Below are 23,402 nucleotides of genomic sequence, written 5' to 3' on the forward strand. Positions count from 1 at the left end.
CGGAAGGGTGTGGAGAGTTACTCACTTGCCAAACAAAGGTAATTGCAAAATGTACATGATGTGATACAATGACATAATGAATGTCTGTGTGTGAGTCACGGGGAGCTGGTTAGACTGAACTATTGCAAGATTTCGCCCAAACGCCCATATTCGCCCACACTTCCTGTGACGACATATTCGTACTGTGACGAATACGACAGCACTTTGACGTCATTATTCTGCGACACAACACAGTCTCCCTTCAAATTAACATGTGAGTTGAGCTAACACGGCTTGAGTGTAGCAAATTACGAGACAGTATAAACAGAATAATTTGATATTGTACACATACATGTACACGTTGGTGTACAACTGACATAGTGGAAAGTATGTTATTATCGACATTTAACTAATGCTTCCTAGCTAAACTTCTCTTTGGCTTACTTATCAACCTAAACTCGCTAGCTTGTAGCTAACGGAATTCAACAAAAGATGTTCATGATAAATCGTTTATTTCAAATTACGGGGGACAAATCCTAAATTTGCATGGAGAGATAGCATTGCTACCTGCCTTTGAAATACCTACGTTAGTTTTTTTTTTGCAATTAACCAACCGTAAACTGTAAAAGTTATCAATGTTGGCCAAGATGGAAGAAAATGAGCCACGGAAAGATGGAGGAAAGAAGAGAAAGCACCCGAAAGGAGAAGAAGGGGATAGAAAGAGAAGAGGAGATTGCGATGGAGGTGGTGATGGAGATGCAAGGAAGCGGTTGGATCCTCTTAGTGTGGGCTACTTTCGTAGAGTTGGAGAGAGGCTCACAGAAGGGTTCGCAGAGAACGAGGAAAAAGGTGAGATGTCTTTGGACGTGTGGATGATGAGGACAAAGTTATAAGTCTCATTAAAACCATAGGCATTGTATATTATATGAAGCTATTTAAACATTTGGAAGTATGTGGACTCACTTTCACCATTCTTTCTCCTTTTTGCAGTAATGTTTGTTGAGAACGTACTGACAGAGGTGAAAGGGAAAGCTGCTGTAGTTGCTATGGATGTGACGGGAAGTGTCACTCTCCAACGGCTTCTCCCATTGGCCACTTCTCGCCAGGTAGGAGAGGTGCTGGCTGAACTGGGCGGAGAATCCGGGTCAGAGTTCAAGACTGTGTCATGTGACAAATGTGGTGGTCACGTTGTGGAGAGTGCGCTCAGACAGATGCCCAGGTGTACCGGTGAGTCTGGTGTGTAATAGAGATGGCTTTAGTTTCTAGTGGTTTCTCAACAGTGTTATATCTCTTTCCTGAGATTTCTTCCTATCGCTTGTAAGGGGGGGATGTAAATAGCAAAAATGTTGCATTTAGTTACATGCATTTTTGAGACATTGTTAATTACTTATAATTCAGCAGACCTCAGCCCACCTCAGAAGGACCAGACATCAACCACAGAGGAAGAAGATGAGGGTGGTTGTGGGATGCTGGAGGCACAGGTACTCTCTCTGAGTCGTATGGTGACAGAGAACAGTGCAGTGTTCATCAAAGACATGTATGGGTCACACGTTGCTCGCACACTCATACATGTGCTGGGAGGCTGCCTTGGTCCAGCCCGTACTGAAACCCGCCCAGGTACGGAATCACACACACACACACACTCAGGAAGACGCTTACACACAACTATTACCTTAAAATTCCTTCTTATATGGGATTTTGTTTGTGTTTCAGGTGCGAAGGAAAGGAATTCCGTTGTTCAACTGACAGACTTTGAGGCTCCCACTTCATTTTGGTGGGAGTTGAAAAGCTTGTCGTCTTCATTGATGAGCAGTGTCAAATGTGAGACGCTTACTTTCATTGTACTGAACCTTTATTTTTACACGCTGTTAGGCAGAGTGTAGTCAGATAGAAAACAGCTTTTTACAATGTTGTTCTGCATGTTCTGAATAAGACTGTCGTTCTACACAATTTTTCCAGTGAGTGTGACCGATGCTGTGGCCAGTGCAGTGTTCCAGACCCTGTTGACTGTGTGCCACCGAAAACGTCCAATACTTTGCAAGCAACTCCTGAAAGGCATTGTGGGATACTTGACATCCCTAAGCTCCGCTCCTGGAGTTAGGTCAGTAGCAGTTACACTTGAAGTCGTGGACATCACATGTTGAGCACAAGTAGCATTCAATTTCTCTATTAGTAAACCCAGCACAATGAAAGACAATGTTTAATGTTTGTATTCACCTCTAACTCTTTCTGTATTAGTCCTCTCTTGGTCTTTATGAAGGACCACGCATCTAGTCGCCTCCTTGAGACAGTCATCCAGCTATCCCACAAGGCCCTGCTCCGTGACCTCTACAAGAACCACTTCAAAGGGCAGCTGGTCACCCTAGCGATACACCCAATCGCCAACTTCCCTATACAGAGATTCACTGCGGCCTCAACAAAATACAAAATGGTGTGGTGTATGTCTGTCAACACTTATTGTTGGGATGGATATCAATCAGTCGGTATATCAAAGCATATAGTGCTACACATTTATGATGGCAAATGCTTAAAGATGAGCTCTAAACTCTGTGGCGCTTTCCCCTCAGTTCCTGAAGGTGTTTGATGAGCTCATGGAGGGTATGGAGGCAGTCCTGGCCGCGGGTCACATGGGGGTTATAGTGCAGCTGACTGAGAGCTGTGTAGAGAGAGAGGAGAAACAGGCGCAGATGATGCGCTGCCTGCTCACAGTAAGTGGCCAGACCAAGTGGGACTTTAAACAACGTGTCCAACTGCCTTATATTTTATGTATATCTAAATGTTGAACTTCAAATTGAGATAAATAAGACCCTGCAAGTACTATAAATGAAGTTATCCATAGCGTTGGCTTAACTTTTACATATTGTTTAAGTGTAAACAAGATGCTTTTGCCTTCTCCACATGTAATATAGTAAAATCACCAGCTGTGAGCAGTCACCATTTTACTCTCTCTTACTTATGTCTTTTCTTACCTACCAGGCCTTCCACTGTACAGAACCTGCTTCCAGACAAACTAGCTGCCTCCCCCTCTTCATGTCTCTGCTGACCTACGAGGTGTACTACCACTCTGAGACAGCAGAGGGCGAGATAGACACAGAGGTAATAATAGATCACTTTTAGAGACGTGCATATACTCAACGATGGAGAAAGAAGATATTATCTGAAGCTTTAAATTCACCCCTCTGAACTAAAGTGTTATTGCCCAGATTTATGTAACTGCATGTATGTTCCTTCTTAAAATGTTATTTTGGTATCATGTGTATTGTTGTTAATGTTTTGAACTCATCAATACGGAGTTCAACATATCCTTCTGTTATGTGTCTTCTCTAGCGCCCTTTATCGTCTATATGCTACCATGGCTCCCTTCTCGTCCAGTCTCTGGCTAAATTCAAAGACCGCTCCTTGCTCCTCGGCAGTTTGCGGTCCCTGACCCCGGCTGACCTCCTGATTCTTGGAACCCACCAGTTTGGCAGCCATGTCCTCCAGGTCCTCATAACCACGTCTAGTGATAAGGGGAGGGGAAAGATACTGAGGAGATTGGAGGTATGAAGATCGACAACAGTATATCCTCTTTAGAGTAGCTCTCACTGATCATTTTGACTGCTTTGTTACTGTCACATAGTGGTGTCCATGTCTCTTATACCTGGTTATTTGCTTGTACTACATATGGATTATTTGTCTACCATGTTCCAGGGCCAGTTTGTGCAGATGGCTTGCTCCAGGTTAGGCAGCAGGGTGCTAGAAGCTGTATGGAACAGCTCCAGTGTCAGTCATAGGCAGAGCATCGCACAGGAACTAGGTAAGACCGCTTAGCCAATCAGAACGTTTGACCTTTCACATACGCTGGGTCACATGATGGTTAAAACTGGTTTGTCACTGTGTCTTACCTTTGTTGTCTTTGTTTTTCTTTGTGTATTTCCTCTCTTTGTCGTTTCTCTCTCATTCAGTACCCTCTGAGACAAGGCTAAGGTCTGACCAGTTTGCAAGACATGTTTGGGCCAAGTTTTCCCTGACATCCTTTGTTAGGAGGCACAAGCAGTGGCAGGAAGGACAAACTGGCGAATCAAAGAAGAGGAAACTTTTTAGCGACATTCTGGATTGATGCAGTTGCTTTTAAGGGACCAAATGACAAAATACAATGTGACTGTATGATTAACAGGGCTGATATCTCACATCATAAAAAGTTCCACAATGGCATTTTATTTCAATTTGAATTTAGTGCGACTGACACAGAATACTGTTTGTGTAAAAAACATCAATCCCCTGGGGGAAATTTGTAAATGCATACCACAAGATGGCAGTGTAATGACAAAGAATAAAACAATGACGTCTTCTCAATTTACAGCAGTTTAAGTCAATTCTTGCAATACTGCCTCTATGCAAGCAGCAAACACATACCAACAGATGGGAAACATTCTGTTTATGGTAAAGCATCCTCTGATGTATTGAACCCGTGTCTCAGTGGTTGATGGTTATGAATGTGGATGACATAAATGTATTTACAGTACTGTGTTAGGGGTCGATAGTTTCTTTTCAATCATGACAAATGTGCATCACGCATGTATCCTCACCTAAAAGCTTGTTTGTGTACATTCTTAAGTCATAACAGTGACTCAGGCCCTTTTCATTTCCATATCTGAAACATCCGTCCATGTTTTTATCTGGTTACATAATGGGGCCAGTGTGAATGGAATGAGTTTATTTGATTAGTTTATCGGTTTGTACCGTTTATCCCACAGTAAGTTACATTCATCCCAAGTTTGGATCAATAATAATAGCTATAACCCATTTTCCGGAACGTACTATTCACACTTGGGATTTTCTTCTTGCCACTTGGCTGGCTATTAAATCACATTAAGGGGATATAGTGGTCATTTTAGTGGGCTTTCAGATCATATTGAGATTGATTTCCCTCTCCCCCCACACACATTATACTCCCTGGTTCCAGTCTATTATTTTGGTTGTTTAGAAAACAATTCATACACAAACCTCAGGTACACAAAAACATGTTTCTTAATGTTTTTTGAATAAGCCAGGGCCATTTTTGGCACGTATCACTCTTCATCTCAGTACTGCTGTGTCTGTCTGATCTTTGGAGGCTTTTGTTGTTGTTTATTGGTGTGCATTTATAATATGCTTAATGCACTAGGGAACTGCCTCAGAACAGTGACCTTTGGGGTACAACGAGATGTTTCTCCATGATGCTAAATCACATGGAATCCCCGGGGATCCGCTTGCTTCACACAATGCCACTCAATGTCTCCGTGCCATAAGTACACAGCAATTAATGCTGCTTCATATGCATGGCTGTTAACGCCTTCCCACGTCCATACACACTGACACACACACACACACACGTAAAAACCTTTTCTGTATTGCTAGTTCGAATTTGCCCATATCCAGACTTGACATCATGATATTTGTTTAGAATTATCATCACTACTCTTTCCCCAGTTTGATGAAGTCATTTCTGTCTGGTATTTGAAAATAATGATCTCCAATATAGGTGCCTGTAGCCCTCCTCCCTCCTGTCTCCCCACCTCTCAGGCTGGATTCCCAGCAGATGAGTCAGCGTAAGACAAAAAGAGAGGAGGCATCTGTCACGATCTGAGCCTGATTAGGTGTTCGGTGAGAAATCATCTCTTACATTCTTCCAGCATTTCATCAGTGTGTACAGACCTATTTGAAGGACTCACTGGAGAGGTGGGCGATACGTGTACAGTATGTGGTGTGATAGTAACTCGGTATTATGGCTATGGAGAGAGGATTTTCCGTGTGGCATGTGGACAGTACATGTATGGAATGTGCTGGGGCAGTTTGATGATTGTGGAGTGTGTGCTGGCTTTTCCATCCTCAGTCCAGTTAATTTATGTGATGAGAGTCCTTATTCTGTTTCTACCAGACCTCCCCTCTCAGACTATTTCTGCAACAACCTAGTCCCTCCACCCCACACTCCAAAACATCAAAACAAATAGAAGACAATCGAGATGCCAAAGGACTGTGGGACTCCTTGTCTCCTTGACAACAGTATCCAAGCAACCATCACTCTTCAAAGCATTCCTCCAACCTCATCACTCCCCCAACCCCTCTGTCCCTTTCCTTGTCTTCCATATCTCTGTCTGAAGGGTTCACCTGTCTCCACTCAAGACGGATAGCCTCGATCGACATCAGTGGCTAACTCTCTCTCTCTCTTTCACACACACACACCCACACACACACACACACACACACACACATACACTAAGGAGGCTAGGGGAATATCTTCTACCTTGAACGGGAAGATGGTGGTTATTTTTGTCATTGGTATAACTAGGGTAAAGCAGAAAACAAACTAGGAAACAGGGACACTCCCGTGCTCTCCCTGTGGTGATTTCAGGTACAGGTCTGTACTTAAGGGAAGGAAAACCATGTTCTATTTAACACCATCAAAGTAAGGATGAATATAGTTTTTCCTCTTGGCTGGAAAGCCTATTTATCATCCAGGAGTTCTTACACCCACACAATATTGAAGTTGCTAGTTTGCCGCAACTGACACAGCAGTAAGTTCAAAGTAGGACAGAGACAAGCATCTGCCCCCAATAGCCACTTTATTCTCTTTCCAGAAAATGCTATCAGTGATCCACAGCTTTTGTGTAGCTGATTCTACCATCTTCTTAGAAATGTGGACCATGTTTTATTCATCAATGTCTTAATTGAATAAGGACATGACACTCATCCAAGGACGTTAAACAAAATTAATTTATTCTCGTTTGAAAGACAAGAGTGACAGTGACAAAGGAGTGAGCCAGTGTGTAACTGTTAAGTTAGTGATGTTTCCAAGACATCCAAACAACGTTTCCAAGACATCCAAACAACGTTTCCAGAACGTCTCTTCTAGCCTGTGTGGCCGGCCGCCACAGAATCGCTGGAGCTCATAGGAATATGATTTTGCATTATATGAACATACAATGTCAGTGGGTACAAAAAATAAGCATAAACAGGTCAAACATAAAACAGCCACAGGTAGTTAAGTTTTTCAATCTCTTTCTCCTCTTCATGGCTATGATCTTTTCCTTCATGTGTTCCTGTGGCCCGGTGTGCTCCGACTCATTCAACCAGGAAATATACGTTCCATCCAAATATTGCTTACATCTATTTGTTCTGAGCAATATTGACCAGCTTCTACATTCTGCACTAAATGCATTTAAAGGGATATTATTGAGGGCTGTTAAGGAATACTTAATCAATGTAAATGTCGGGAAAGTCATTCTATTCGGAAGGATTGATATGGGTTGCAAGGTTTGGTTCACTGACACTTTAAAAACCGAGCACCTTCATCAGTGTCAATACGATCGATGCATTCCTGCTCAGCCACGAAGATGACCGTAGAAATCGATGGCTGTTCAAAAAAGGATTGTGTAGTTTCATGACATCTGATTGGGTCCTGAGGTCACTGTATCAAAAGTGCATGGATGAGGCTTCTTCTAAGGGGCCTATAAGATCACATGAAAGGTAAGGTACACTGTTGGCCAATGAGATGTTGGCAATCCAAACCAGTGTTTTTACATGAATCTAAGGGGGATCTCTCTTATCTCTGCATTCTAATCATCGTAACAGCATGCTTTTAAACTGGGACTACATTAGGTCTACATTAGATCACTATCAGTCTACTTTATGTGTGTGTGCCTTTCGGGTGCGTTATCATTTTGTGACTTTTTTTTTAAAACCGTTTAACAAAAGTAACCAAGCCGGTAAGTACTGTATGTTCTCTAGACGCAATTTCTCTCATCTCTCTCTTTTTCCTCTTGTTCTCACATTTGATAATGAGATGTCTTGTATCTATTTCAACCAGCCTTTCTAATGACCTCGCTTCTCTTCCCCAGGTAGAGCCTTAACGCTCACCGCCTCCTCCTCTGCTCTCTCTCTCTCTCTCACTCGTTTATTCTTCTGCTCTCTATCTTCTCGACCCCTCTATCACCGTTCTTTTCCTTTGGTTGCACCCCCTCTCTCTCTCCGTGTCATCACACCCCTCTCCCTCCACCTCCCCCTTGCTGCCACCCTCCCCCTCTATTTGCTCCCTCCACCTCCTTTCACACACAACCCATCCCCCAACCCCATCCCCATCTCTCTCTCTTTCTCTTTCTCTCTGTCTGCCGAACATGCATGTCGTCACAGTGCACTGAGGTCATGACAGGAGCGTGATTTCTGCCGGAGGATCTTGCTGCCCCTGTGCCTGCTCATCTCCCTATACCGGCCCCTGTCCCTGTCCCGGTCCCTGCCGTAGGAACGCGGCACCAGCCCGGACAGGAAGCGCTTGGCCCTGCTGGTCAGGCTCTCCCGCCGGCCGGCCCCGGGGTCCCCCTCCGTCCAGCCGGGGCCCACGCAGTCCCCCCTGGCCGCTCGCACCGAGGCCTCCAGCAGCTCTGTGGTGCCGTGGTCCAGAGAGGCCGACACTTCCAGGTACAGACAGTCAAACATCATGGCACTGGAGTGGGCCTCTGGAGGAGAGATGGACAGCGGGAGAGAGAGAGGGAGAAAAGACAAAAAGAGGGAAAGAGAGATGAGGGAAGAGGGAAGATTAGAGAAAGCCAGATGTGGGGAGGGGGGCAGAGAGAGAGAGGTTAAAGGATGGGATTGTGGTAGAGAGAGGGTTTCAACAATGATGCCACGTTTAGTGGCATCAGACAAATCCCTCTTACGATCGAGTTGAGCTTACCCTAAAACCTCTAACAGCTGATTAAATGAAGGGCCCATAACCTTTTAAGAGCAGAGGGAGATGAAATTAAATTGTGGTGCGACGGGAGAAAGGTTCAGCCAAATAGAGGCTGAATCTGATTGCAGCGAGATTAGTATAGCAACATGAAATACTAAACAAACATCAGATCAATGTCAGAGAGATATTCAGTCAACCGAATGTCAATGTTAGATCAACATGGTGAATGGAGCTGGCACTGGCTGAAGGGTGAGGTGTATTGGTTCTTGTACTGCATATGACAACATGGACACCGCTGTTTGTGCTCAAATAATATGGCTGAGGGTAAAGCAAGATAGAGAAGGAGAAGGAGAGAGAAAGAGCGAGAGAGAAAGAGAGAGGGTGCTTGGAGGAAGATGAAGTCAGCAAGGTAGGAGAGTGGAGGGGGAGGTGGGGTAAAGATCTAGAATACAGGGGGGAGGGAGAGATAAGGACAAAGAGAGGAGAAAGAAATGAAATGCTGACTAAGCAGGACAAGACAGAGAAGATATTCATCAAGAACTCTCAGTTGTTACAGAACAACTCACCCTCACTTAGCCAATGAATGAGAATACATCTACTTTGTGTGTGTATGGGTGCGTTATTGTGAGTGTTACTGAAAGTGAGAAACATTTGCATGTGTGTGTGCACGCGTGTGTGTGTGTGTGAAGGAGAGACACCCAGAATATGTCTTTGCATGTGTGTGTGCGACAGAGAGAGAGAATAAAGTGTCCCTACCTTGCCATGAATATACTTTATGACCCAAACCTATTCAAACCAAGCATGAGGTACAAACAAGAGCGATACATCTCCATTAAGCAGATTGGATAAGGAACTTCCGTACCCAGGCTCAAATATCATCCATGGGGTTTTATAGCAGACAGAGGGTCTGTCAGTATGTCAGGCTAGGAGCATTTCCATATCGATGGTCACATTACAGTATTGCTGCTCATAGACCAGTGGAAATATGCTGAGCACAGCGCTAAACCGTATCCTGCCATCCTTCCTCTAGCCCTCGCCACCTCTCCTTCTCTTGTTTCTTTTTATCCCTGCAAGCCAGACTTATGAGTAAGCAAAACAAACACCACACCACACAAGAAAAACACCCACAAACACCATACTACAAGAACCAACAGCACCCTACCGGTCTGTGGAGCCAGACAACCAAAACCCAACTAAAACCCAGCCATATGCCCCAAATCTCCACACCATTCAAAGCACTCAGCTCACACCAACCCATCGGATGTCACACCCACGCTATGCATCATGGACATCCCTGGACCCCACCCTCTCCCTCCCTCTCTCCCTCCCTCTCTCTCTCCTCTGTTTTCCTCTTATCACAGCTCTCCACACACAGCACAGTGTCTGCCACACCAAGCAGGGGAAGAGGAAGTGGTGTAAACCTGTGTGTGTGTAACTGTCGTCAAGGGATTGTCACCGTGTTCTTGATTTGTATGTGTATACAGGTGTGTGCATATGTGTGTGTATCGTTTTGTGTGTGTGTGTGTGTCTTTAGGTGTGTGTATGTGTTCAGGATTGTGTCAGTGTGTGCATAGGTGTAAGTAAGTGTGTGCATTCATGTATGTGTGCATAGGTTTGTTTGAGCGTGTGCATATGTTAGCGAGCTGGCAGTGGCGCATATAAACACCCACCCCTACGCCCACACTCCCACACACCCACACATATAAAGATGGTGACACCATCCGCCCACTGACAGGGAGAGATAATCCAAATAGAGATGTTCCATCCAAAAAAACAACAGAGGAAAGAGGTGAGTGCTAGAGTAGCTTTTAAAGAGGATTAGGTAGGAGGGAAAGCTGCCCAAATCCTCAATAAAAACAGGTAGACACGTCCCTGAATGCAACAGCTGCAGCCTTAAAAAAACTGTACCTTTAATGTAGCCTTTTGTCTTTAGCTTGTTGTTCTACGTCTGAGATTGTTAGCGATGTTCAACTGTTATGCAAGTTTGTTTTCTCGAGTTATGGGATTTAAGAGAACCTCTCTGGTGCATTATATCTAAACGAGAACAGGCACACAAAAACAGAAAGGTAGCCAATGTAATTCCTCTGAGCCTTGGAAAGAGAGCTTTTAAATCTGTCCAATAATCTAACAAATATCACATTGAGCAATATATGTATTTATTTGGAACCATTCAAATGCCATTCAGCAGCCAAGAAAATATTCTACCAATAAAACTGTATACTGTAAATATACTAGTTATTCTGATAACATAATTCAAATCAAACAAAAAATCATTGAGTGTTTGGACAGTTGTGTGCGTGGGCTGTGTGTGTGTGTGTGTGTGTGTGTGTGCGGGCGGTGTGTGTGTGTGTGTGCATGTGTGTAGAAAGTGTATAGAGTGTGTGTGCTACAGTGCAGAGGATGTCCTACCCTCTGTGGTGATCTCACGGGACCGAACAAGGTCACTCTTGTTGCCCACGAGGATGATGGGAGTCTGAGGCAGGGACTCCCTGAGGAGGAGGCGGAGCTGGGCCGTACGGTGGAAGCTTCGTCTGTCCGTCACGGAGAAGACCAGGATAACCACTTCACACTGCAGTGTGGACAGGTCCTACACACACACCACACACAACACACACACACACGTACACAGGAAGACACAAGAGTGACTCTCGCACACTTCCATTCACGAGTAAACAAACATTATTGGCAGTGAAACAGGTCCGAGGAACTGTGGGGATGACGCAACTGTTTTGTTTGATGATTAAGAGATATATGAAATAACCAAAAATACATATTATTATAATAACACAACAATGGAGTCACAATTTAAACCTGAATATTCAGGGTGTTTGCCATCCAAAGTCAGAGGCCAAAAAGCCCAGCTGACAGACCCTGCTCTCCTTGGAGAGTTTGCATTTAAATACAGCCCTCTGCGCCCTTGAATTTCATGTTTCCCTTTGAGATCCTGACCCTTTTAACAGCAGCCACTCAGTCCTCCTGTTGTGGAGCTGGATCACAGTCTATTAGTGTTGTGGAGTGTCTGGCTGGACCTGGCGGGGTCTGTCAGCTGTGGCCCTGGAGAGACGCTTTACCCTCCCTGACACTAAACACTCTCACAGACAGGGGAGAATTCACTGTCCTCTCCCATAGAAACCTTAGCAGTTATTTCTTTAACATTGTGACATCTAATCCAATTCCCTCACCCTCAAGTGTTATGGTGAAATAGTATTCAACCAAGTCTATTTGAATTGCACTGAACGCTGTCGAAGATGTCCAGAAACTGAAAAGCTATAAGGAAATCTGAAGACGTTAACTGCCAAAAAAACGCATGTCAGACCATGCAACCCAAATACTCCCCCGCTCGTGTTATCCAAGTCTGCATGCCTGTTTGCTTGTGCGTGCGTTGGTGTGTTTGCGTGTGCATGTGTGTTTTTGTGTGTGTGAGTGGATGTGCCCTACATCCACAACGCCGAGGGTGAATTTCAGCTCCCCTGGAGCGAGGGAGATGCCTCAAACTATCCTCAGCCAAACACAAGCCAATGGGACGGGAGCCCACAGCGGGGCATTTATGGTTGCAGGAACACACAATCAAGCGCACACACACTCTTCTCTCCATCCATCTCTGGCGAGGAGAGGAGGCAGCTAGCAGCACGGAAGTCAGCTTGGCCACCTGTCAGCAGCTGAGAGAGGGGGAGGAGATGGAGGAGGGGGGGGTGGGAGCTGGGGGAGGACACCCACTAATCTTAGTAAGCAGGGAAAGACACGGTGTCGGAGAAGATGGATGGCCTGCGTGGTGACTGAATGCTCTCAGGGGTAACTGGGTAACACTCTATGAGAGACAGAAGCAGACAGAGAGAGATGGAGAGAGGCATGGCAACTCGAGACTGTCCCCGTCCCTCTCCTTCCCTCGTCGATGACTCTCTGTTGTTCACTGCAGCGCAGGCCATCTGCCACTAGCTACCCCTCCCCTCACACACACACACACACAGACACACACACACACACACACACACATGGCTGTGAACACACACGCAAAGCACTCACGTTTATGCATGCTCTGAAGGTACTGCTAGGTTGGGAGAGTCAGTTAATGTGTCATCCACTGAATCTTTGATGTAGATCGTGTGTTTACAAAACTAAACAAACAGCAATTTGTGAACATCAGATTCTAGTTCTAAGTAGCACAGCAAAGTAGTACTGGATATTCCGAACCCATTTACTGTAATCTGTCCTTCCATTGCCTGCTGTGTATCTCTCTAATCACGCAGTAATGCTTCATTGTAGAAATGTGTAGGGTTTGTGATTCTGATCTGAACTTTGAACTCGAAACAAAATGTATTTGCACCAAAGATTTACATTTTACATAATGGAGACGAGTTATGTGAGATCACAGGAAAGCAGCTTACAGCTCTAACATGGAAAACTACACAACACAACTACAACCCACCCACCCCCCCCCCCCCCCCCCCCACCGCCCCCCGGCCCACAGGCCCCCCCGCCCCTCGGCACATTCATGTACTGGCATCGTTAAGGCATCTGGGGCTTTTTCACTGTGATTTTCGCAAAAACAATTCTGTGCTGAAAAATCCCCTGGACTCGCTACATGGGATTGGACTGAGACCTGAATGCCCTAGAATCACATACATACTCACGCAAACATTCACACACACACTCTCTCTACCTCACTGTCTGTTTATCGCTCTGTGTCTCTCTCACACACACATGCACTTATTTCTGGAACAAAATAAAGTGAGATTAGGAGGAGAAATGAGGGCAACCCTTTGCCACGAGAGACCAGTATGACAGAATGAGGGGGTCAAATGGATGATAAATGGAAAGAGGGAGGGGGGAGGGAGAGAGAGAGAGAGCGAAATAAGGACAGACCCTCGGACTCTACTCTGGGTGAGAAGTCAAAATCTGATAATAGGATGAAGGAGCTTAGCGGTGCTCTGAGGACTGCTGACTAGGTCCGTTTGGTTCCTCCACCGCCACTCCCGTCGGAACAGACATAACAGAGGCCATCTGGCCACACACACACAGATGCACACACACACAGATGCACACACACACACACTTACACACCACAGCCTGACTGTCCTCTGAGGCCTGACACACAAGGTCACAGTGTGATGTCACCACAACACACAGAATTCTAGAATACCCATCCTCGCCCCCAAACATCACATAACCTTCCTTCATTAAAAATACAGCCAAACAGTCACACCAATTGACCACCTGTTCATTCATTCACATCACCCTACATATCTTACATACAAATAGCCTTGCTAACGTAAACAGATATGCAGCAGCCTCACAAACATTACCCACAAGGCCTTGGTCTCTAAAGATAAAATGGCCATAGCCACAGTTGGTTGGCCTATTTCCTCCAGGCCTCAGGGTGCACCTCATGTTCTTACTATAAATATTTTACTTTGGAGTTATCAAATAAACATGGCCAGCAACAACACTATATATGGAGCTCTTGCTGGATTTGATGTAGCCATACAAAGATCAGGCATTCAATTTACAGCCTGTATTCCAGTCAGACAGGTGTCAGCCACCTATCCTCACTTTAATGGAGAGTGGGACGACAACGCCAAGGGCCATAAATAACCAAAGCCCACCCCATGACCCTCAAAAGTCAGGAGGTGATTGGATAAATGATGGATAGCAAACAAATAGGTCAATAGCATGGCATTTACAGTAGATATGACATTGTGGGCTTCTTGGGTCATGGCCAAGCATGCTGCTGTGGCTATTTTAAGAAAACTGGATGACTTATTTAAACCATTCTTCTGCCTGACGTCAACACTCCCTAGGCAGGCGGAGGAGAAGAGACGCTCAGAGCGTTGGGGTTTTTTCTATGCGTGTCTACGTCCGAATGTCTGAGTGTATGTATGTGTGCGCGTGTGTGTGACGTGCTTCATAAAGCTGTGGGGCCTCCCTATGGTGGTGGTTGAATCTCGTTCCGCTGTAGCTGTTTGGAGAGAGAAAGACGTCTAGAGAGAGAGAGAGAGAGAGAGAGAGGCCAAAGCAGAGTTGCAGGTGTGAATCTGTATGGGATAAAAAGAAAAGAACAAATCTGTGTTTGATAGGATGATGGTGTTCAATGTGTTTCAGTCTCCAGCTGGACTCTGTGAGGCAGGCCAAGCTAACAGGGGAGGGGCCGGAAGCCTTGGCTGTCATGGTCTGATCCACGCTGGGTTAGATGGGGATGTGGGGAAAGGGGGATGGGGAAAGGCCCGCTGGTTTCCGTGGTAACGCTGGGTCGACAGGACGGGACGTCCGGACAACAGAGGGCCAGCTAGCTAGCCAGGGTCAAGAGTCATGGGATATGGGCCGATTGTGGTAGCATCGGCGAACTAGGCTGGGAGTGGAGGATTGGGGGTTGTCTTCATGTTTGTGTGGTGTGCACGCGCGTGTGTATGTGTATGTGTGTTTATGGATGTGTATGTGTGTGTGCGTGTGTGTGCATGTGTGTGTGTGGGTGTTAGTGTGTATGCGTGTGTTAGTGTGTGTGTGTGCATGTGTGTGTGTGGGTGTTAGTGTGTATGCGTGTGTTAGTGTGTGTGTGTGTGTGTGAGGGCTATTAGAGGGTGAGGCGGAGCAGTTGCAGGCTCTTCTCTCCCTGCTGATGGTTTGGAGCTTCTCCAAACCCCCGCTGTCCTTCTTGTGTTGCCAGGGCGTAATACCACAGCTAGTATTAGCACGCACACAATAACACATGTAATTGACTTTCAGAGAGATTTAACAACAGAAAAGGGGCCGTTCTGGGGAAGCAAGGGGGGGTCCGCCAACAAGCAAGGGATGGGAGGAATGGAGGGGAGAGACAGAGGAAAAGACAACAAAAAAAAGAGTGGGAGAGAGAGAGAGCGTGAGGTATGGAGCGCGGGAAGAGATGGAAGGAGGACAAAAGATCAGAAGAAGGCTGTTGGGGCTGAAAGAGAGAAAGCAAGAACGAGAACACGGAGACAGAGCGAGAGAACGCGAAAAGAAGGGCCGCAAAAAATATATAATCGAAAAAATATATATATATCGAAAAGTGGAGTTGACACCATGAAAGCTGGCAAGCAGACTTGACTGGAGTTTCCCCGTCAAGTACATGCTATAGGTTTAAATTATTCAGCTGAGGAGAACCATGCCTGTATGCTCTTTGGACATCTGGAGCAGAGCTCAACCATCTCTGACTCAGTAGGGAGTTTGCTCCCCACTGAGTCAATCTACAATCATTCACACATTATTAATAGCAAACTCTCATCATGACTGACTGGGTTTTGATTTCTCATGATAATCCCAATACCAGCATGGAGCAGAATCAGACCAGCTGTTCCTTCCCAAATAAAACCCATTTATAATAACCACGATGGGTAAGTCTGCATAGACAGATCAAGGCTAGTTTCCCCATACAGTACAGTTAACAGTGCGTATTGCAGAGGCTTTGTCACATTCCTCATACCTGCTGTCAGACGAAACTACAGGAGAATGGAAACAATAGGAACTTTTCTATTTGAGAGAAAGGGCAAATGGAAGCCAGGTTGATGCCTCAGGGCTAATGCATACACAGACACACACAAACAATAACCCATACAGAATGCTCTATCTCTCTCACACTGTCTCTCACTCTCTCTACACACACAGCCTCTGTCTCTCTCTCACTCTCTCTACACACACACAGCCTCTGTCTCTCTCTCACTCTCTCTACACACACACAGCCTCTGTCTCTCTCTCACTCTCTCTACACACACAGCCTCTGTCTCTCTCTCACTCTCTCTACACACACTGTCTCTCTCTCATTCTCTCTACACACACAGCCTCTGTCTCTCTCTCATTCTCTCTACACACACACAGCCACATCATCTCTTGCTGACATTTTAAAGAATTCTGAGAAGGAATTTAATCAGTGAGATACTGGTGAGAATTAATAAGAGGATCCAAACACAAATCAAGAGAGGACTGGTGCAACATGTAAATTGATCGACTGTCAGAGCTGAAGAGACAGAACGCGTGTGCTAGAGTCTGTAATAAAGCAGCTCACCTGTTTCCAGTTGTCATAAACGAGGATTTTGCTGTCCTCATCGTCAACTGTCACTGTACGTTCGTAGCCTTCCCCTGGAAATACACAAGCTTGTCACATACACACACACACATGGTCCGACACCAAGACATGCTAAATGCATGTCAACATCCCACCCGTGGTTTGAAGAAAACACTGTTAATCATTTCATATAAACTGTGCATGTATTACAGTACATTGCACAATTATATTTCCAGAAAGATCTGTGTGGTCCAGTTAGTGAGCATGGTGATTTCAACTCTGGGGTAGTGGGTTTAATACCCTAAGGGAAAACACAGTGTAGCTATCCACATGACTGGATTGAAATTGGTGTTGATAAGAGCATCTGCCCATAGGCACATATATCAGGATTAATGTTCTGCTAGTCTCCAGGGTGTGTGTGTGTGTGTGTGTGTGTGTGTGTGTGTGTGTGTGTGTGCGTGTGTGTGTGTGTGTTCAGTGTGGTAGTCATCAGTGTCATGGCAGTGTGCCCATCACTCTGCTATGAGAGGCAGTGATTGACTGGCCATTGACAACTGCTTATTACCATGAACATTTAAGGCCGTTTGATGACAGGCAGGCGGGCAGACAGACAGACAGACAGGATGGCCATTGGGATGGAGTGATCTTATTGCTGTCATCTTGAGGTCTTGAGAGCCCTTCTCAGAAATGTGCACATCGGCATTGAAGTATTAGTGGGATGGTACTTGACATAATGTAAATGGACCCCTCCCCCCCCTGCTCACTTCAAACATAAACACACACAACACACACAAAATACACAACACACAAAAGACTTTACCACAGGCTTGTGTTTCAGAGTCCACAGACAATGATCTGTCCGACAGTCCAGCGAGGGACAGAGCCAGTGACGACTTTCCAACCCCATTCTGTCCAATCAGTACGATCCTCGGAGCGCCCCCATAATGACCCCCCTCCACTGCCTGACAAAAGGATTCAACTCGGGGAACAGTGTCACTGATTGGCAGAGTGGCAGGTCCTTCCAGGCCTGGTATCCAATCGCAGTCCTCCGACACAGCCTCTTCCCGCCTCAGCTGGTGCTTGATAGGCAGAGGTGTGCTTCCTCTTCTGAGAGGGGGCGCGGTGGTGAGAAACATACTGTACTGAGGGAGACAGGGAGTCAGGTGGTTAGCACACGCCCCACTGGATATGACCCATATGAGCATGGTGCTTCTGGGAGAGCAGAGCGTCCCTTTAATGTGACAAAAAGTCGTGAAACACATGTTTCCTGCTGTACGTGCACACATTGAGTATTCAGTGCTTCATCACTGCATTCAGTGAGGACATCTCTTCTCGGGTGTCAACAGATGGATAGCGACTTAGGGTGACAGGCAGGCAAAGGACAATTTCTCCTCAATAAAAGATTTTTGAGAGCGTTTTTAGTAGGCCTACAAGGTCAGAGAGAGAAGACCTCCATTAATATTAATACAGCAATTAGTCTAGATGCGGCACTGGCAGTAACAGAAGCAGGTGTGCCTGTGGCTTATAGAGATGCACCCTCACTGACACACAGCAAGCTAGTAGCTCTCACAGCACTACAAGACAGAGCCACAGCACTAATTACACTAATTGAAAGGGTGTAATTCAGTAATCAGTAATCATGGTCTATATTTTCTAGGAGACACAAGGGAGGAATAAAGAAAGATGTGGAGTGGTCCTGTGACAAGGTTGAGGCAGCGTGTCATCGGCTTCTGTGTCTGACTAGTGAGAAACTAGAGCAAACATTACACACTACTGCCTACATTTCGTACTGTACTACAGCCAAGGCTTGGCTGTCGATGGCTTTGCTATTTTGTTAGGTTCTTTTGTGCATAATGACTGCTGAATGCTCACTGCAAGTAGACTACAGCAGAGATTCCGCTACAGCTGTTCACACCTCGGCTGAAAGGTGGCAATTCTAAATTTAGAGTAATTATATCGAAGCTGCATGAAATAATGAGCACCAACTATTTAATCGCATCTCACGTACAATCAATAATAGCTTATTATCCTTGTGAACAAAACGCATTCATAGTTAGTGTACACCGTAAGAAAGATAAGAAAAAAGGACTTATTAGTTGTGAGCATAGACAAAGTAGATTCTACCTACAGCGGTTCTCCCACTAAAGAGGGTGTGTTCTCAACACCGGTGTGAGTGCTAATATCCATGATCTTGTGCGAGGTGAGTACAACAAACAATTGCCTCTTCTCTTACCTGGTCTGTCATCGTTATGAATTTTTCGTCAACGTTTTGAGAAAGGAAGTCCTTATCTGCGACCACCACCACCCATATCAAGTCATCTGCGCTCGCTGCCGTACGTTCTCTTTCCTCTATACATTCACCACGAAAATTATAGATAGAACAAAAAACACGCTCCAGATCATTTTAAACATTCTAGATTTCCAGACACGTAATTTCTTCCGAATGCTTCTCTTTTTGTCTGCTACCTCGAAGTGTAGTTCATGTGAATTGAATGTGGTGTATATGTTACACCTGTGTCTGTAATGGATAGGCGACTCCTCCTAGGCTACACAAGCGATCTGCCCGCCTCTTCATCCCCCCTCTCCTCCCAACGCCCAAGAGAATGCGCTCCAGCGTGCAGCCTACTGTACCTGATCTCTCTCTCTCTCTTTTCTTTTTTTTTCTCTCTCTCTCTCTTTCTTTCTCTCTCTCTCTCTCTCTTTCTTTCTTTCTTTCTTTCTTTCTCTCTCTCTCTCTCTCTCTCTTATTCGCTTTCTTGCTATAATTTTCTGTCTGCAACAATAACTTTAATCTTTAATGTGCAGAAAAATCAGACCATCCATGGCCGTTTTTGAAAATCCCCATTAACCAGCCTGCATTAAATTCACCTTTACGAAACGATCAGCACCTTTTCAAAACAGGCTTTTTTGAGGACAAAGTAGATCGTTTTTGATGCTAGAGGCAACGCCAGCCGCTAGGGGGAGGCGTTGTTTTTTGAGGGGAAATTATAATTGCCATTTGGTTGCTCTGGTCTCGTCTTGCTGCTCTAAAACAGATATAGGCCTATGTTTGACAGTCCTCTGTCTTCTTTCCAAAGTCTTCTTTCCACAAAGATCTAAGGAGCCGTTGTCTTGTGTTGTACCCCAACGATGAGCTACTACCCCAGTCTCCCTGTGGAGTGCTTGTCAGTCCAGCCTATATCCAGCCATGTGTCTGAACAGCAGTCTTTTGTAAGGCCGGTCCAGACAGCATGTTGCAGTTTAGAAAGTGAGGCTGGACAGGAAGACAAGCTTCTCTCAGTGGGGCCTATGGAGCCATGGTTTCTAATCTAGAGACTTAAAGAAGTCTCATCAGGACATCAGAGCCAGCCAGCCAGCGCATGGTCGTGTGTGAGAGAATCACAGTGAGGGCAGATGAGAGATAACTGTGCTCATTAGCCCAAAGCTCTGATAACAAATGTCTGCTTCGTCTGTTACATATTCATAAGCCGCTCTGGGTATCAATATTCCATTGGATGTGGGAAATTAGTTAGAAAGGGGTTGAGGGGTCAAGTTGATAGATGAAATGGAGCAGATTCATGGCTCAACCAAAATGACTCAGACAAAGTGTTTTTTTGTGGTAATCATGGTATTTCATGTGGTTGTTGATGAGTATGTTTACTGTCAGTGCCTCTTGGTTTAAACTCCAGTGGAGGATTAAACGCACGCCTGTCTCAAACCGAATATCGTAAAACGGTTCCACACAAACTGCTGAAGAAACAAAGCCATTATCTAATCAGCCCCAGGCTCAAGTGATTCCAACCTCCCAATGAATGTTAATCACAGGCCATGCGGTACTTATGTGAATACTTCAAAAACCCCACAACAAAAATCCAATTACAGTCCCAGAGTCTGTCAGCTCAAATGTAATGCTCCTTATTTTGTGAAATCAAACCACACCAAATGTAGATTGTTTGCTACTAGTTAACGTTTTATTTTCTCTCCATTCGTTAAAAAAGAACAATCCATTAACCCATAGATGACAAAAGACATCTGTTTGATCATCAGACCATGAAAATGTGTCGCTGTCTTTCCACACTTGCCAGAAGTGAATGAGTTTGAGAGCCCCTCTTCTCAAGGTCACACAGTTGTTGAGATGACCGGTCCAGTCCAAGGCTTCACTGTGGAAAGATTAGAAGTCGTGTCTTTTCTGGTTTCAAAGGTCCCAGAAATAGAGTTACAAGGACTGGATGTCCTGGTAATCTGATGGATTAGATTTAATAACAAAACCCAATGAAGGCTTTGAGACGAAGGGAGAGGAATACAATAGAATGTGAGAAAGTCTTTCTGTCTCACTACACATGAACATACTACACACTATGAACTACACACCACCCTCACAATATATCCTCATTATCACCTGCTCTTCTTTGCACCTCTGGCCTTGTTCTGTAAGAGCTCCAGGGGGATTTGAATCATGTGTTTGTGAGCAGGGCATGTCTGTATCTATTGGTTAGCATAGGTCTCAGAAGCGTAATGGGCTGTAATAGATGTTTGCTGGTTCCCTCTCTCGAGGTCGGGCCTGTTCTAATGGAGTCTGGAGTGGCCAAATGATTGCTGACCTGGATCTTTTAAGGATATACATTCTCAGGTGAACTTTATGTATAATGCATGAACGTATCGTCTAATAAAGGCAGCTGGAAAGGATGTTTCACAAGCATCAATGGTCTAATTCTCATGTCCATTGTACTTAACACATCATTTGGTTATATAAATTTCATGCACGCAATAGTCTATGTAAACTAAGTGCTGACTAACTTAACTGCTCTACGATGAAGGAGTGTCATATCACATGTTCCGCCTTTTCACCAATTTACACTGACTCAACTCACCACCCTCTACGTTCAGAGTGAGAATTCTCTCAGTACTGCTACTTCAGCAGAGCAGTGAGGTGTAATATTCAGGCCGCTTGACAAGACCAAACTCACTGTGGCCTGAATTTGTGGTTGGCTGGGGGATACATACAAAAAGTAGAAAACTAATTTACTGTGTAGAACAGCGGCTGTTGACAAAAGCGTGCAGGTGCTGCTCTTTGAGTTCCATATTCCACCTTATGAAAAAAAACACAAAACCTTGTGAAAAACAACACAAATCTTGTGTTGTTTTTTCCCCTGAAAGGTTAACGATTTTATTCCTGACACAATCTTGCCGGCTTTATCGTCTCTCTCTCTCTCTCTCTCTCTCTCTCTCTCTCTCTCTCTCTCTCTCTCTCTCTCTCTCTCTCTCTCTCTCTCTCTCTCTCTCTCTCTCTCTCTCTGTATCTAGATGTTAGGATGCAGTGTTGCTAAGTGATTCTGACAGCTTGATCAGAAACATGAGCTAGTGAACCTAGGATTTTATGGCATGGTACATTACATTTACGACCCTATCCACCTCACACACACATGAAGACACCGAATGACTGCCTTTCAGATCTTTCAAAGACTGATCACTAATCATTTATAATGTCTTCATATACTGTTGACTCCAAATATTAACAGTGATTTGTGCATCATTTAGATATCCAACACATTTGTAATAATGATAATCTGACCATTTTTACTTTCACGCCTTACATTTTTTACACAAATATCAGTACTTTCTACTTCTTAGCTTGGCTTCAATTGTGATGTTCCATACTAGCAAAGAATTCATGTATACCTGTTGCCTCGCCAAAGCAAAGCAGATGTGCATATGTCTGTGTTTGTTTGCGTGGATTTCTGGGTGTTAGCCACCGGCATGTGTCACGGTGTGATGTATGGCGTTGTGGATGAGAGGCGGGGGTAGACTGGACCGCGGCAGGCACGGAGGCGGGGCTGGAGCAACACGTCTGCCAATAGCAGGGCCCCTCAAGCGTTTGCAGCTGGACGGTAGCAGGTTGCGGAGCTGACGGACAGCTGTTCGGGTGAACAGGAAGTAGAGAGGCGGGTTCCAGCAAGGGGCAAAACACACCAGCAAAATAGCAGACAGGGAGGCCACCTCCCAAAGTATTGAGACTTCATCCACGGGTTCATGGGTTGGGGAGGGGGTTGTGAGGAATGGATAGGGGGAAGGGGGAGTTGGAGGTGAGGTAAAGCCATGAAAGGGCACCAAATTGACAAATTCTAAGACATAGTAAGGCAGCCAACTGATGGCAAAGACCAGAGTGGATCCAACCAAGAGTGCTGTAGCTTTCTTGTTGCGGCAGTCTGAAATCAGGGTGCCACGGCAACTGTGCAGGTGTGCTATGATGTGGCTGCAGTTTCGTCCAATGCAGACTAAGGGCACTACATAGTAGACCAGGAAGGCAGGGATGACAAAGGCCAGCCGTTGGCACAGCCCTATCGACCAGCTGCAGCCACCATTATAGTGGATGTAGGTGACCTTGGGCAAGGCCATGGTGATGGATACCAGCCAGATCAAGGCCAGTGCCCCAGCCCTGGAGGAGAGAGGGAAAGGAAGAACGTTTGTGAGGTGGGAGCTTTCCGTTCCCCTGTAAAATAGCATTCATCATCCTTTCCAAATGGGTCATCGGTCAACAGCAAGTTCCGGAATAAACTTGGTAGATTTATGACCGTGATGAACATACAAGACTGAGAGGGTCTCATTCCACTGCTGTTCATTCCCCCTACACACCCCTCACCCCTCCTTACCCTCCACCCTTCACCCTTCCTTACCCTCCACCCCTCCTTACCCTCCACCCTCCACCCCTCCTTACCCTCCACCCTCCACCCCTCCTTACCC

At 45.4% G+C, this 23,402-nt stretch overlaps 2 protein-coding genes across 3 annotated transcripts; one reads left to right on the forward strand and one right to left on the reverse strand.

Moving 5' to 3' along the window:
• The first annotated feature begins 233 nt into the window (after window positions 1-233).
• Window positions 234-4,318, forward strand: LOC136959064 (nucleolar protein 9). Of its 2 annotated transcripts, none has more exons than XM_067253269.1 (11): window positions 234-828; window positions 970-1,206; window positions 1,378-1,596; window positions 1,693-1,800; window positions 1,939-2,080; window positions 2,218-2,410; window positions 2,547-2,687; window positions 2,956-3,075; window positions 3,307-3,519; window positions 3,670-3,775; window positions 3,924-4,318. In XM_067253269.1, the coding sequence occupies exons 1-11, from the start codon at window positions 615-617 to the stop codon at window positions 4,076-4,078; spliced, it is 1,848 nt and encodes a 615-aa protein (XP_067109370.1). In that variant the 5' UTR covers window positions 234-614; the 3' UTR covers window positions 4,079-4,318. The 2 variants fall into 2 exon arrangements, with proteins under 2 accessions (XP_067109370.1, XP_067109371.1); XM_067253270.1 differs by having other exon boundaries at window positions 1,381-1,596.
• Window positions 4,319-8,124: 3,806 nt separating this feature from the next.
• rem2 (RAS (RAD and GEM)-like GTP binding 2) lies at window positions 8,125-18,927 on the reverse strand. The gene is made up of 5 exons (XM_067253876.1): window positions 18,916-18,927; window positions 17,503-17,824; window positions 16,683-16,756; window positions 11,078-11,255; window positions 8,125-8,453 (listed from the first exon to the last, which is right to left on the reverse strand). The coding sequence occupies exons 1-5, from the start codon at window positions 18,925-18,927 to the stop codon at window positions 8,125-8,127; spliced, it is 915 nt and encodes a 304-aa protein (XP_067109977.1).
• Between the last annotated feature and the right edge of the window lie 4,475 nt (window positions 18,928-23,402).

This window comes from Osmerus mordax, chromosome 16 (assembly GCF_038355195.1).
Source record: "Osmerus mordax isolate fOsmMor3 chromosome 16, fOsmMor3.pri, whole genome shotgun sequence".
Lineage (NCBI taxonomy): Eukaryota > Metazoa > Chordata > Actinopteri > Osmeriformes > Osmeridae > Osmerus > Osmerus mordax.